The sequence below is a fragment of the Lucilia cuprina genome, chromosome 3 (genome assembly GCF_022045245.1).
Source record: "Lucilia cuprina isolate Lc7/37 chromosome 3, ASM2204524v1, whole genome shotgun sequence".
Lineage (NCBI taxonomy): Eukaryota > Metazoa > Arthropoda > Insecta > Diptera > Calliphoridae > Lucilia > Lucilia cuprina.
The window spans coordinates 17,153,828-17,170,898 of record NC_060951.1 but is presented as its reverse complement, the minus strand read 5'-3'; the positions used below and the strand labels follow the sequence as shown (position 1 = coordinate 17,170,898).

The 17,071-nt window shown below is 33.6% G+C and overlaps 1 protein-coding gene across 1 annotated transcript; it reads left to right on the top strand.

The window, feature by feature from the left end:
* The first annotated feature begins 10,653 nt into the window (after positions 1–10,653).
* LOC124418961 (ABC transporter H family member 2-like) lies at positions 10,654–11,381 on the top strand. The gene is made up of 3 exons (XM_046947002.1): positions 10,654–11,011; positions 11,095–11,305; positions 11,376–11,381. Exons 1-3 carry the CDS (start codon positions 10,737–10,739, stop codon positions 11,379–11,381), a joined length of 492 nt encoding a protein of 163 aa, XP_046802958.1. The 5' UTR covers positions 10,654–10,736.
* The last annotated feature ends 5,690 nt before the right edge of the window (positions 11,382–17,071 follow it).

Here is a 17,071-nt window from a genome sequence, read left to right as displayed (position 1 = left end):
TAAGGACTTGTATCCTGGCAAAGAATGAATTAGGTTTTCTCATTTCTCATTCTTTTAGGAGCGGTGACATAATGTAATAAACAGAGAAGCCAAAGGTAGGCGTACGCTCACACTGACTTCGGTGTATATGCCGTACGAGGCGACTGACCCACCCGGCACTGAGGTGCGTGAGCTGACGGCATATGCGAAAAGAAAAAGTGCGATCCTTGTGATGGGCTGTGATGCTAATGCTCATCATTGCCAATGGGGCAGCAAGGATATCAACAAAAGAGGTGAGTTAATGTTTGACTTTATAACTGATAATAATCTCATCATCCGTAACAAGGGCGATACGCCGACGGGGAGGAACAAGGATAGATTTAACTTTAATTAACCGTTTAGAAGATCTCGTTAGGGATTGGAAGGTTGCAACGGACTGTTCATTTTCGGACCATAGTCGCATTACCTTCACACTGGATTTTGTTTTGGCTAGGAATACACCTTTTAGGGATCCTAGGAAAACAAATTGGGGAACCTTTAATGATAGGGTAGAGTCTGTATTGGCACAACGGGCCTTGTGCGATTTGTTGCCAACTGATTTAGAGGGGGTTGTGAACGAGTTCACAGACCTACTTAAAGGAAGCAATGAGCTATCTTGTCCGGTTACTTTCCCGGGCAAAAGAGAGCAACCTAAGTGGTGGACCAAGGAACTTAGACTTCAAAGGTCGACTGTTAGGAAATTGTTCAATAGGACCAAGCTTACAGGTCGAGCAATTGACTGGAACAACTATAAAATGTGTTTCAATAAGTATAAAGCTGATCTCAAAAGGGCTAAAAGGATTTCATGGTCCCAGTACTGTGAATCCATACACATTGTCAACGAGTTATCAAGCTCTGTTAATGGAGACACATTTTCCGGGTTGTCTTGCAACTGAAGATGTGGTTGACGACCAACGGGACTTCGAGTCTGTGGCGCCAAGTAACACCTATAGTTGCATAGAGGAGATAGGCCGGTAAGGTAAGCCACTCAAAGCCAAAGGATTTTAGACCTATCAGCCTGTCTTCTTTTCTTTTGAAGACACTTGATAGACTGATAGATCTACATCTAAGGAACAATATTGATACTCGCCTCATTAGTCGCGCTCAACATGCCTACATTAAGGGTAAATCTGTTGAGAGTGCACTCCATGAGGTGGTAAGTTGTGTGGAGCACGGCTTGAAGAATAGGTATTATACTTTGGCTGCGTTTTTGGACATTGAGGGAGCCTTCAATAATATAATGATTGAGGCTATTAAAGATTCGCTTTTAGGGCTCGGAGTTCAGGACTTCCTGGTGAGTTGGATAATCTGTATGCTTAGCAGTAGAATTATTAACTCGACCCTCGGGGATCATTGCATTAGGAGAAAGGTTACCAGGGGGACACCACAGGGAGGTGTTTTATCTCCTCTTCTGTGGCTACTAGCGGTTAACGGTATCCTAAGGCTATTTGAATCTAAAGGTAGGAAGATAGTTGCCTATGCGGACGACGTAGTGATACTGGTCAAAGGAAAATTTCTATCCACGATCAGTGACATCATGGAGATTGCATTAGGTGAACTCTCGTTATGGACGAGAGATAAGGGACTGGGAGTTAATCCTTGTAAAGCGGAACTGGTACTATTTACCAGAAGGTATAAGGTAGACAAATTCAGATTACCAAAGTTAGATGGCGTCGAATTAGGTTTATCTAGAGGAGCTAAGTATTTAGAGATCTTCCTTGATAGCATGCTGTCATAGAAGGAAAATACTCAGGAAAGAATGAAAAAGGGTCTCAATGCCTACTACACATGCAAGAATTCCATAGGGTAGAATTGGGGTCTGCAACCAGATATGGTAAATTGGATTTATACATCGGTTGTCAGGCCTATTCTAACTTATGGTTGCATTGTCTGGTGGGAGACATTGAGAAAGGACAGTTACAGGAAGTTGCTCAATAAAGCTTAAAGGTGTGCATCCATTGGTATTACTGGTGTCATTAGAAGTACTCCGCAAGCGGCCTTGGACATCATTCTGAACCTGTTACCTATAGAACATTGTCGCGCGAAGGTTTCACTAACGAAGACTCGTAGAGTCTTAGTAGATTCCTAGCCGCCACACCCGCTACAAAATGTTCTATAGGTAACAGGTTCAGAATGATGTCCAAGGCCGCTTGCGTAGTACTTCTAATGGCACCAGTAATGCCAATGGAGGCACACCTTTAAGCTTTATTGAGCAACTTCCTGTAACTGTCCTTTCTCAATGTCTCCCACCAGACAATGCAACCATAAGTTAGAATAGGCCTGACAACCGATGTATACATCCAATTTACCATATCTGGTTGCAGACCCCAATTCTTCCCTATGGAATTCTTGCATGTGTAGTAGGCATTGAGACCCTTTTTCATTCTTTCCTGAGTGTTTTCCTTCTATGACAGCTTGCTATCAAGGAAGATCCCTAAATACTTAGCTCCTCTAGATAAACCTAATTCGACGCCATCTAACTTTGGTAATCTGAATTTGTCTACCTTATACCTTCTGGTAAATAGTACCAGTTCCGTTTTACAAGGATTAACTCCCAGTCCCTTATCTCTCGTCCATAACGAGAGTTCACCTAATGCAGTCTCCATGATGTCACTGATCGTGGATAGAAATTTTCCTTTGACCAGTATCACCACGTCGTCCGCATAGGCAACTATCTTCCTACCTTTAGAATCAAATAGCCTTAGGATACCGTTAACCGCTAGTAGCCACAGAAGAGGAGATAAAACACCTCCCTGTGGTGTCCCCCTGGTAACCCTTCTCCTAATGCAATGATCCCCGAGGGTCGAGTTAATAATTCTACAGCTAAGCATACAGATTATCCAACTCACCAGGAAGTCCTGAACTCCGAGCCCTATAAGCGAATCTTCAATAGCCTCAATCATTATATTATTGAAGGCTCCCTCAATGTTCAAAAACGCAGCCAAAGTATAATACCTATTCTTCAAGCCGTGCTCCACATAACTTACCACCTCATGGAGTGCACTCTCAACAGATTTACCCTTAATGTAGGTATGTTGAGCGCGACTAATGAGGCGAGTATCAATATTGTTCCTTAGATGTAGATCTATCAGTCTCTCAAGTGTCTTCAAAAGAATAGAAGACAGGCTGATAGGTCTAAAATCCTTTGGCTTTGAGTGGCTTACCTTACCGGCCTTGGGTATGAAAATAACCCTAACCTCCCTCCACCTCTTTGGTAAATACCTACTACCAAGGCATCTCTTAAAAATCTTCAGAAGAAGAGATATAGCGTCCTGAGGCAAGTTCTTTAGTAGAGCTGGAAATATACCATCCGGCCCTGGTGACTTGAAGGGGTCGAATGAATTAACCGCCCATACTAGCTTTTTCCTGGTGACTATCTTCTCTATGCAACTATAGGTGTTACTTGGCGCCACAGACTCGAAGTCCCGTTGGTCGTCAACCACATCTTCAGTTGCAAGACAACCCGGAAAATGTGTCTCCATTAACAGAGCTTGATAACTCGTTGACATTGTCTATAGATTCACAGTACTGGGACCATGAAATCCTTTTAGCCCTTTTGAGATCAGCTTTATACTTATTGAAACACATTTTATAGTTGTTCCAGTCAATTGCTCGACCTGTAAGCTTGGTCCTATTGAACAATTTCCTAACAGTCGACCTTTGAAGTCTAAGTTCCTTGGTCCACCACTTAGGTTGCTCTCTTTTGCCCGGGAAAGTAACCGGACAAGATAGCTCATAGCTTCCCTTAAGTAGGTCTGTGAACTCGTTCACAACCCCCTCTAAATCAGTTGGCAACAAATCGCACAAGGCCCGTTGTGCCAATACAGACTCTACCCTATCATTAAAGGTTCCCCAATTTGTTTTCCTAGGATCCCTAAAAGGTGTATTCCTAGCCAAAACAAAATCCAGTGTGAAGGTAATGCGACTATGGTCCGAAAATGAACAGTCCGTTGCAACCTTCCAATCCCTAACGAGATCTTCTAAACGGTTAATTAAAGTTAAATCTATCCTTGTTCCTCCCCGTCGGCGTATCGCCGACTTGAAGTCTAAGTTCCTTGGTCCACCACTTAGGTTGCTCTCTTTTGCCCGGGAAAGTAACCGGACAAGTTAGCTCATAGCTTCCCTTAAGTAGGTCTGTGAACTCGTTCACAACCCCCTCTAAATCAGTTGGCAACAAATCGCACAAATCGCACAAATCGCCAATACAGACTCCACCCTATCATTAAAGGTTCCCCAATTTCTTTTCTTAGGATCCCTAAAAGGTGTATTCCTAGCCAAAACTAAATCCAGTGTGAAGGTAATGCGACTATGGTTCGAAAAAGAACAGTCCGTTGCAACCTTCCAATCCCTAACGAGATCTTCTAAACGGTTAATTAAAGTTAAATCTATCCTTGTTCCTCCCCGTCGGCGTATCGCCCTTGTTACGGATGATGAGATTATTATCAGCTATAAAGTCAAACATTAACTCACCTCTTTTGTTGATATCCTTGCTGCCCCATTGGCAATGATGAGCATTAGCATCACAGCCCATCACAAGGATCGCACTTTTTCTTTTCGCATATGCCGTCAGCTCACGCACCTCAGTGCCGGGTGGGTCAGTCGTCTCGTACGGCATATACACCGAAGTCAGTGTGAGCGTACGCCTACCTTTGGCTTCTCTGTTTATTACATTATGTCACCGCTCCTAAAAGAATGAGAAATGAGAAAACCTAATTCATTCTTTGCCAGGATACAAGTCCTTACCTTGTCCTCGGAAGACGGGACAAATAAGATGTAACCTTTGACCCTTAAACCAAGAACCTTATTGTTGTTAATTCAAGGTTCTTGAATAAGGGCCACGTCCGTCTGTGAATTGATGAGGAAGGTTACTAAATCGGCTGAAGCTGCTTCACAGTGATGCAGGTTTATCTGCACCACTAGCAACTTCTTTGGTTCTGTCATGTTTCGGGTACCGGAACCTGACAGTGCCAAGACCTATCTATCTATCTATCTATCTATCTATCTATCTATCTATCTATCTATCTATCTATCTATCTATCTATCTATCTATCTATCTATCTATCTATCTATCTATCTATTTATATATATGTAAATTTACATTTTTATAATCTAAATTTATAATTTAATTTCGATTAGGGAAATGGAGCTCCTTGATCATAATAAGCGGATTTAGCAAATAATTTTTCTGTGTTTATTTAGTTTTGAAAATGGATAAAATTGATTTATTATTTCGCCGTACCCACCGAATAGGGCCTTTGGGCTCATAATTAAGTTAAATATTATTTTATGTCAACAAAAGTCTGCAAAACTTAGTTTTATAGATCTTTTAATGACATTACCGATTTTTGTAATGATGAGGCCTAATTTGATCCTAGCCCCCATACAAACTCCCCTCAGAAAATTACTAGAACACTTTTAAGTTCTACATAAGTAACTTTGAAGTATACGTAGATTCCTCTACCAATATTTATAAGGATAGGCCCATATATTCCCCTACTCCCCTTTGTTCCCTCTTGTAAAAAATCTCTTTTTTTTGTCAAAAATAAGTACAAATATTCCGGAATTAAGTTAAAAAACAAATCAAATGCTTTTTTTAAACAATCCTCATTTTTAACATACTGACTGGTGTAGGGTATCATATGGTCGGCTATACCCGACTATACATTTAATTTTAGTTTTGAAACAAAATATCCAATATGTGGTATCGTTTAAAAGGGGGATTTAAAGCAGCGTCCAATGATGTATTAATCATAAATAACCGTCTGCTCATAATTGTCATATTCCAAAGTATTTAAAATTATTAGGTTTTTTACAAATAAAAATAAAATTTATGCACAATTTTGCGCACCACTACACTTCAAAAAACCTTTCAAATGATACATATAGAATACATTGTTTAAGAAATACTGTAAAATTCAATAATAAATTAACTAAAAAAGGACTTTTTTGTAAGCGGTCCAGCTTAAGAACGGCCATCGATAAACCAGAAATATTTTAGAAATCATTATAAAACAATACAAAGATTATTTGAATCTGGGTAATATATTGAATTTAACATGAACAAGTAAGAGTGTTATATTCGGCTATGCCGAATTTTATATACCCACCATCAAATCACTGCCATATAAATAAACTTTGATATTTTGAATATTTTATTATTATATATCGATACTAATATGAACATCAGGGTAATATTTGAAATAGTTTTCTTAATGGGGGTCCAATAATGGACAGTGAAAATTTATTATTTATTTCAAATTTTATAGTTCTACTTATATTTAGTTTATGTCGAATAGCATTGGGGTATTCGTATTATCAGCCAATTAAAGCGATTTTCTTAAGGTTCCCTTATATGCGAAATAAGACTAACTAAAAAAATTGATTAAGAGATTTTGGCTCGCAAGGAACTTACTTGAGTCGAATTTCATTGACATACTCGTATTTTTAAGTCAGTAATGGGCCTTAAAGTAATTTTCTGAAGGGGGCCTTATTTGGGGGGTAGGATCAATTATAGACCGATCCACATAAAATTTGGTAGAGTGATTTTGGCTTGTATAAAATTTACATCTGTAAAATTTATCGCTGTACTCTTATTTTTAAGCCAATAATGACCGTTAAAGTAATTTTATGGAGGGGACCTTATATAGGGGGTAGGGTCAATTATGAACTGATACATATAAAATTTGCTAGAACGATTTTGGCTCCTAAGATACTTATTTATGTCAAATTTCTTCTCTATACTCGTATTTTTACGCCAATAATGAGCGTTGAAGTCATTTTCTAAAGGGAACCTTATATGGGGGGAGGGTTAATTATGGACCGATCCACATAAAATTTGGTAGAGAGGTTTTGGATAGTATAAAACTTACTTCTGTTAAATTTCACCGCTATAGTCGTATTTTTAAGCCAGTAAAGAGCGTTAAAGTTATTTTATGGAGAAAATGAATGACTGAAAAGTAATAAACTTTTTAGTCATTTTCTAAAGGGAACCTTATATGGAGGGTATGGCCAATTATGGTCCTATGTCCGCCGTAATTCAGAATTTTATTTTAGACGTCAAAAAACTGACCTATGCGAATGTCTGTGCTATTTGCTTCATAAACAACGAATTTGTGAATGTTTGAAGTTCTTTATATAATATTCCTGGGGATACATTTGTATGGGGGCTGTGTGAAATCGTTGACCGATTTTGCCCAGTTCCAATACCAAACATTTCAGATCAAGGAAAATTTCATCTCAATATCTCTTTTTTTGTGGACGCTATAGCGCCAACAACGGACAGACGGTCGGACATAGCTAGATCGCCTTAGAATCTTACGAGGTCCCAGAATATGTATACTTTATGGGGTCTGTGAACAATATTTCGATGTGTTACACACGGAATGACAAAATCAATATACTCCCCAATCTTTTTTGATGGTGGATATAAAAATCGTGTCTCCCATACGATACTTTCTTCAAAACTCTCCAGTCCGCGAATGGATAACACTAAACATAAAATGTTTTGGGTAACATCATATTACATAACAGCGAATATTTTGTATTTTTTTGCTCTTAATTGGATGTTAGAGTGTCCCGTGACACACATTGGAATCAATACTTAGTACAATTTATTAAAAAAATAAATGTTACTAAAATATTTCTCTAAAATTCTGTTAATTTGTGCCTACATTAAATTCCCAAAAAGGTTCTCCTCAAAACACTCGATTGGGCATTGTGTGTGTAAAAACTTCTGAAAATATAATAATGCTAAATATATTGTTTTTAGATTCATATGTTCGTAAGTACATCTATACAGGATTAAGTACGATAATACACCTTTATCTACGTTGTGGATTTTCCACAGTATATATTTTAAATGTGCAATGTTTTGATAGATTTATGTTTATAGGTGCGAACGATCATACAAAAAAGACTTATGTGCACATAATGCATTAATCTTAATCGTGGGAAATACCAATCAGAACAAACACTAAACTAAACATGTTACACGGGTTTCCCAACATACTGCGTGCATCTATTAATTTTTATGACGGTTGTGGGTTCGTGCACATCTTATATACTTTAAAAAGTACCTGGATCTTTAACACCAGTTGTGAATTAAAAAAGTATCTATTCCATATACCTGACTAAATGAAGGCACATCCTATGTTTAAGTAATACACACAATCTTTTTATTAATTTATTATTTGCGGTTTGTCTAAGAATTAAAACAAATCAAAAAGAAAAATATTTTGGAGTGAGGTCCGAGAAACACGAATTAATTTAAAACAAGTTAGAGTGCTATATTTGGCTGAATCGAATCTTCAATACCCTCCACCAGCTACTTTTATATTAATACTTTTTAGTTAAACAAATATTTTTTCTCATATCTTAAATAGAAAAACCCCAAGATTAAAACAGCTTAAATCTGTTACAATTAAAAGGGGCAGGACCTAGTATGGGAGACCAATTATAGACCGATCGTAAAAAAATCTTTAAAAAAATTTCTGAACATAAAAGCTATATTTCAATCAAATTTTATATCTATATCGTAATTTAGTAATACGTAATTTGTGTTTAAGTGATTTTTTAAAGGGAACCTTGCATGGGACCGACCGCACCTAAGTTATGGACCGATCGTGAAAAAAATGATACTTTTTTTGGAAGTTATTAGGAAGTGAAATTGTATTACTATAGAATACAACTAATTTGACTTAAATAATTTAAACATAAATAAAGACTTACACGCATTTTCAATTAACTCCAAAATAAAAATAGTTTAATTCAAAATATTTGAGTACAAAACCTTCAATTAAAAAAAAAATATATATTATTATAATTATTAATTATATTCTTCTCGCATTATTATTATAACTAATTCATCTTTGAAATGCTCGTTTCATGTTTCTAAAAGCTTTTGGGGAAACTGTTTTGTACAAGTACCTAATATCTCAGATATTTCTTTAAATAAAAGTATATTTTTGTATGTTTTAATTTTTATGTCGAAGATTTCATATGAAATATTTGTAAGGTAAAACTTTAAAATTATGTAAAATTTTCTGAGTTAAGGTGGAACGCAACGCGTTTTGTGCTTTTCAAATTGTTCGCGCTTTATAAGCTTCAGATTACACATTACGCGTCATTTTGATCTTCTTTTTAATGTTTTTCGACACTTTTAATGTCAAAAAAAATGTAAGGGCCAATTTTTAGGTGAACATTCGTTTCCAATCGAATTTAGTAGGTTACAACAACTACCACATAAATTGTTTGCAATTACCGAATATTGTTTTTTAAATTATTTTTTTATAACACAGGTAAGTTGTTACAAGCAAAATATCTATTGAAGTCATCGAGTGAGTATTATAACTTCTTATTAAAAAAGCAATTCGGTTCGGTTATTGTGACCGAAACTATCAATGTAAGCAACCAATAAATATAACCGTATTGTTTCATATTTATTTGAAAAATTGTTTATTTCGTAGCAGATGCAATTATTTTTACATTAATTTTAAATAGAAACCTACATTCCTATACGTTCACAAATACATTAAAAGCTCAATACAGCAATATTTTAAATATAACGTTTTATGTTACAGATCTTACTAATTCAGAAAACTTAACGTATTTAGGAAAGTATTTACATATTTTTTGGTTTACATCTATATTTCTTTTTTGACTCTCAAAGTTTGTTGGCGAGTATAGTAAAAATCAAATTCCCCCCAAACAAATTATAAATCCAAAATATTATATGGTCTCCACCAGTTTATTTTTAAAAACCTCAATGAGATAAGAAAAAGGAAAGCACAATATTAATGCAAACAACGAATAACTTGGAAACAGTTATTCGGAGTAGGGTTCTATAGTTGAAAAGAAAAGACGACTTTTCGACTCTTTTCATTTAGTTAAAAGTCGACTTTTCAACTTTTTTCATTTAGTTAAAAGTCGACTTTTCGACTTTCTTCATTTAATTAAAAGACGACTTTTAGACTTTTCGACTAATGTTTTCATGCATTACTTCATTAATACCACATTCATCGTTTTATTTTTTCATCTAAGTTGGGTTGTGTTTTATATTATTTTCATCATCAACATTTAACTATTCTCTGTTGTTTCTTTAATTTAGTCTTGCAAAATACAATTTTACTTGAAAATTACAAAGAAAAAAAACGTAAGAAAAATAACTTGAAATTAGGAGATTTTGAAACATGAAAGACAAGACCTGCAACATGTAACAAAAAAAGAAAAATAATAATATTTTATAAAATCAGTTGTTGTTGGCATAATAAATTTCTTAAAAGAAATTTCACTTTGTTTTTTTTTTTTTAAGAAAAAATACACAAATTTTGTTTGATCAAACTTTCTCTTCTCTTCAACTTCTTCGTTGTCTTTCTACCACCAACCTCATTTTTGTTTAAAAACCCCCTCCCATCCAAACGAAGAAGTTTTATTCAAAACAAATCAAAGAATTTAAGTAATCATAAGATTTTTATTGTTCTTTTAGTTGTTCTATTTTGTTTGTTTTAATTTGTAGTTCAAATTTCGAATTATAAAATTTCCATTAAAAAAAAAAGTTAAATAAAATCTTATGTATGTTTTCTTTTTCTTTTCCGCATATGCCTAACCTGCACCAACAACAACAACTGATACAAATACAAAAACACATTTAGGAGCAAACCTTGTCAACATTACAAGCAGGAAATTTAATTGATCAAAGTAGCGATGCCGCCCATTACAATATGGTTGGTGGGCACAGTGGTGAAGGTGGTGTTGTTGGCATTGAAAACAATTCGAATCACATTTCAAATAATATTGCCAATAAATCCCAAATGCATTCTTTAAATTCGAATGGCATACAAAATCAAGTCAATACAAATAATTCTACGTCTATGAATTCCAACTCCTCTACTTCTACCAGTGCCGCTGGCTATTGTTCAAATTGTGGTGTTGCCTGTAATATATTGAATAATTCGCCACATGGTAAACTATGTTCCAGTTGCCATCATCATTGGAGGTATACATCTTTTTTGTTTTGTTTTTCATTAGATTTTTGTTTGTTTATTTGTCTTATTTTAATGATGCAATAACTTTTACCAGACGCACTGGCAATAAACGTCCCAATTCGGGTCCATATTTTTGCAAAAGATCTCGTGACCGTAATGCTGAACGTCATAAACGCAACCCGCCTCGTGGCATGTATATAAATCATGATGATATTTTCGCTCTGGCCAGTGCAAATGATAATCAAGATGAGTTACTGGCAAATATTGATCGTGAAATTGTCTCCCTCTTAAGTCAATTAAGAATTGTTATTTTGCAAAATATTCATTCATGTTTGTTCATTTTATTCATTCATTAGTTTCATTCTATATTTATAGTTTTAATGTTTTCATTTTATTTATTATTTAAACATTTAATTTGTTTAGTTACTAACAATTTGCTTTTAATTATTACGGGTTTTTATTATTAATTTAAACAAAGTACATACTATTATTTGGTTAGTTACAAATACATTTTATGTTGAAGTCTTTCTAATTGAATTTTCGCATTACATTTTTTTATAAGTTTTAAAAAGAAACATTCTGGCAAAGTAAAAATGAACCGTTTGCTGTTATCCAGGAAACTATTTTCTAGGTTTTTACTATAATTTTATTAATCTAAAAAATTAAAAACATTCTTAGTTAAAATACAGAAAATTACACACCGTTTAAGGACTAATTAGGGCGAGTTTTTCTGATAAAGATAATCTTCATTTTTTGGTTAAACCTGGTTTAATATATGTTTCGTGTTTTTCAGTATTTCATATTTGACTATATTATACGAAACATAAAACTTATTATCGAATGTTTTTTTTTTGCTAAAAATTGTTTTAAGGTGTAACTATCAACCGAATGGATATATTTTTGGACCATTTGGTCTACAATTTTGGAGTATTTGTACCATCATTTCATATAATATCACAAATTACGATTTTTGACCATATTTGCCATTTTTTTTCTCTTTTTCCAGAGATAAAACCCAAATTTAATATTGGGATTTAATAGATTCCTTCAGGTATCTAAAATTAATAATCTTTGTTATAAGGATTTGTTTTTAAACATTCCATGATATATTTTTGGTATCGTTCTTCTGTTTCTAATTGAATTATCTGGATCTTAAGTCCCTTTTCGTACCACTAGGATCGATATTTTCCGACAAAGTTGGCTAGTATATATAATTGTAGATATTAGCATTAATATATTTTAAATTTCAAGACATCGTAGCGGTGTACAACTCCAAAACAAGCCTTAACAAAACGTCATCCCATACAGTATATTTTAGTTATTACTACTCATAACATTCACGATTATGTTTCCCATTACAACAACACTGTATGTAAAAAATTTTGGGCTTATTTTGATCATAGTAGATAATATTTAAACAGATATGAATATTTTTGAGTTAGACCATAATGATATGGTGACATTCAGCCTAGAGGCCATTGATTATAAAAAGAATGATTCCACTATATTGAATGGCGTTTCTTCGAGGAATGCTTTGGAGTTATAAACTTCCTCAATATATTGAAAACTTAAAATGTATAACAGATGATATCTAAAACAATATATAGAAGACATGTTTTCCCGAAAATTTTTGACCCTAGTATTATAAAAATGGACTTGAGTTCCAGTAAATTGAACTAGCGATAGAAAAATGATTCCAATAATATATCTTGGAACGTTTAAATACAGATTATTGTAATAAAAAATATTATTTTTAGATGCCCCAAGGGGTATATTAAATCCCAATAACAAATTTTGGTTTTATCTCTGGGAAAAAGGAGAACAAAAAATACAAATATTGCCAAAAACCGCCATTTTAATTATATTACATAAAAAGATGGTACAAATACCCCAAAATTGTGGACCAAATGATCCAAAATTATATCGATTCGGTTGATAGTTACCCCTTAAAACAATTTTTAGCAAAAAATTATTCGATTCTAAGTTTTGTGTTTCGTATAATATAGTCAAATATGAAATACAGAAAAAATTCTTTTGTGAGGTAATTTTATGAACTTTTTTTAAATAAAGCTAAATTAATTTAAGTAAATGTGAATTTTTAAAGTTTAAAAAGCGTAATGTCAAAGTTAAGGACTGTCTAGTGAATTTAACAAATTTATTTATTAATTTTGCATACAAAATACTTATGAGAGACACTGTAGATGAAATTCGACATAAGTCGTTATGTTATGGATCCCCGGAGTGCAAAATATATCTAGAGGGTCTGCATCGACATCTAGTCAACAACAGCCAACGACTCATGTTGTTACAACTGGAAATAAGTCATCTCAACAACGAACTCCAGAGCTTGACGTGCTGAGTTTCTAGCTGACATACAAAAAGAAATGATGAGACAGATAAATTCGGTAAACAATAATTTAAATAATTTGATCACTCCAACAAGAAATTAAACAGTCCTTTACTAATGTTTCTTCCCACAGCCAAGTTTCTGCGACCGTAAAAGCTTAAAAGTTGTATCCCCTTTCATTGATTAGCGGTTTGACAAAAGAATGGCCAACATTCATTGAAGATTTTAATGAAACAACCCCCGAGTTCGAATATAGCCCTCTACAAAATATAATCCGCATTCGTGAAGCTTTACATGGTCCGGCCAATGAAACCGTAGAATTATAATAAATATACTAAGTGAGACATATTGTCGTTCCGAACAATTAATAAGAAGCCAAATTGACAAAGTAAACACAATTCATTATGTTCCTGAGGGAAAACTGGATTTATTAATACAATTTTATACAAAAGTCAGTAATATAGTACGTTTTTTACAAACAACCTATGGCAAACATCACCTCAGAAACCCACCTTTGCTTAGTGAATTAGTTTCAAAGCTGCCACCAACAAAACAGATGCAATGGGCTGAAAAATGCATTGAACTCTATAGGGCTGTTGAATTGTTCGATTTCTGTCAATGGCTCGAGGGAGTAAGGAAAATTGCCAACATGGTTTACAATGAATTGTTATGCGTCCTTTCTAATTTGAAATAATAAGCAGCTACCTAAAAATAAATTTTCACCAACAAGGGCCGTAGAAGCCGTAATTAAACGCCACTACGTAGACGTTTATGCAGATTGCTTTCCGTCCGTTAATGAAGCTCTAAAAGTGGTTAAAGACGCTATAAAAACACATAAAGCAGCAGGTTTTTAAATGTATAAAATAATATCCAATTCAAAGGAAATAAACTCGTACTTTGGTAACCTTACCGTGAATAATATTAATATGACATCTAACATTGAAAATATTTTGGGAATGCCGAACCCAAACTTTGTTCGGTTTTCAAAGTTCGGTGAACACGAACTTTTTTCTCAAATGAAAAACGCATTTATGATTAAAGATAAAATTACAGTTTCTAAAAAATATATATAATATAAAAATAATATACTTACAATACTAAACACAATTCGCAAATTTCACGTGTTTAACACGAAGGAGCTTGGTTGTAAATAAAATTTTATTAATCACAAAAAATAGACGCTGATTTAAAACCTCTTGGCATTAAATGGAAGTTCAACACCCGCTCTGACCCTAGTGCTGGTAGTTCTTGGGAAAGACTTGTGCAGTCTGTGAAAAAAGGCCTGAACGTCCAGGAACGTTATACACCCTATTAGTTGAATGTGAAAACATAGTAAACTTTAGACCACTCGCACATTTGCCAGTCACGCCAGATGAAACAGAACCGTTGACTCCGAATCATTTTTATTGGGATGTTCCAATTCAACGCAGACTCCGGGACCCTTTAATTCAAAATTTTGCACCTTAATAAAACTCCACTGTTTTCTGCAAAATTAAAAAAAATGTTTGTGAAAACCTTGGGAGTATCTCCCCGAATTAACTCGTAGTACAAAGTGGTGTCGACCTACAAAGCCCTTGGCAACCGGATTTTTGGTTCTTATTTGTGAAACGGATCAATCTTGATCAAAATGGAGAAGGGACGCATTCACAAATTTTTTGTTGGGAAAGATGGATTAGCAAGACCGAAGTAAATACTGCCAACGGCCTGTTGCATCGTCTCGTTTCAAAACTGGCCGTATTAGATGTGGAGAATGTTGGTGAATTGGACATTATGGTGTCCATTCACGGGGCGGGGATGTTTGTGATGCAGATAAAATAGTCCAATAGTGAATTTCATTTTGTCCATAATAAATATCTTCTTTGTCCATAATAAATATCTTCTTTAATTTTAGCGCATTTACCAACACTATTATTTTTCTGTCAAAATAGTAATTATTTTATTAAAATGTACTTTGATTTATATTATTAATTAATTTCTATCAATTTGTTATTTTATAGAGAATAAATTCTCCTTTTCCTTTAAACCGACAGTGAACAACATTAATTAAAACTGTGAACGATTTCCAACCAATCTTTTTCTGTGTGTAGATTGTTTGTTTGTTCTTTAAGTTACTTAGTTTCCGAAAACAAAGATTTATTTGGCCAGTAATTAAAATTATACAACGCCATCACCAATTCTAGCTAGAAAAAAACTAGCTCATATGTTCCAATTAAAATTAAAAACTTAGGTTAAGTTAACACGATTGCACATGGCCAAATATGCACCTGTAACTTGGTACAGTTATCTGACGTCACACATTAGCCAATGCTGTTTGAAACGTAAAACTCTCGAAGGCAGAGCAAAAAGAACGGCCTGATTACCCTTAAGCGATAATGGCAACGACGCACGACGGTCTTCCTCCACCCAGAGCTGAATTACGAATGTAAATTAAATTAATCTTTGAAAGTTGTTTTTTAATACTCAATCAGCTGATATTGTTTGCTAGTTTATGCGCCCAATGGAGGTCGTTTAAACTTGAGAAGAAATTCAAAATTGTAACAGCTGATGGAAAAAAATAATACAGTTTTTATTAAAATAAACATTAAAATGTTTGATTTATCAATTAGTATAAATTACTACTTCACAATACATTTGTATGTTTTAAATTTAAGTTTTCATTAATTTTAATATTACATTTACAATTGTCTTCTTCTTTTTTATAAAACATGTATTGTTTTGATAACAAACAGTGATATTTTCTGTTATTTTGTATGGCAACACTGCGAAGTTTAATATTGTACTCAAAAACATCAGAGGCAGTGTTGCCATAACGGCATTAAAAGTGAAATTTAGCACTTTTTTCCGTCGGCTGCACTTATTTTTTAGAAAAAAGTGCTAGATGCATTTTAGCACTTTTTCGTCTTTTGCTAGAAATTTTTAGCATTAAAAGTGCATTTTCGGCATTTTTCTTCTATTTTGCACTTTTTATAATTAAAGAACTTTAAAGTTTAATTTTCTAGAGAACTGCAAAAATTTATTTGAGATGTTTTGTGAAATTTTGAGAAATTCTCACAAAAAATTTTTTGCATATGTTTATTGTAATTTATAATTTACACTGTAAATTAAATTAAATTGTGTAATAATTGTGAAACATTTTTAAAAAAGCGTTGTTTTGTTAAAAATTTGGTGTCACTACAATGAAGTGACTACATGCTAAAAAGCCTAAATTCTTCCAAAAATATTTTTTTGAAAAAAAAATCATTAAAATTGAAAATATACAATAAAATAAAAATGTAAAATGAAGAATGTTTTAAAACAAATCATTTTTTCGAATGTATCATAATACTAATATGTTTTAATAATTTATTAGGAATAAATTAATTTTCTGAAAGAGGATTTACATATATAGAGATAAACTTGATTATGAAAAATTTGATCACATGATTTTAAGCAAGTTATTATGGACGCTTGTTTATAATATAGACCGATTCTTATGGAATTTGATAAAGGCATTAAAGACCCTATAAAACTTATTAAGGTTATATTTAATTTTTGGAGTGCTTGTGCTACTTTTGGGAACCTATCAATCAACTCAGAAAAAAAGATTCAATATTGTATATTTGGGGAGTAGGGTACGAATAAATTATTTTTAAATATTGCAAATTTATGATTTTTGTTTTGTTTTTAGCTTACACTGATCTTACACTGTTGAAACACACAAACAACTGGATCAAAAGAAATATAC

What these genes read in the sequence shown, in the direction of transcription:
- LOC124418961 (XM_046947002.1), top strand. Translation starts at nt 10,737, where the DNA reads ATGGTTGGTGGGCACAGTGGTGAAGGTGGTGTTGTTGGCATTGAAAAC. An exon ending in AGTTGCCATCATCATTGGAG is followed by an intron (nt 11,012 to 11,094) that starts GTATACATCTTT and finishes AACTTTTACCAG; the next exon opens with ACGCACTGGCAATAAACGTC.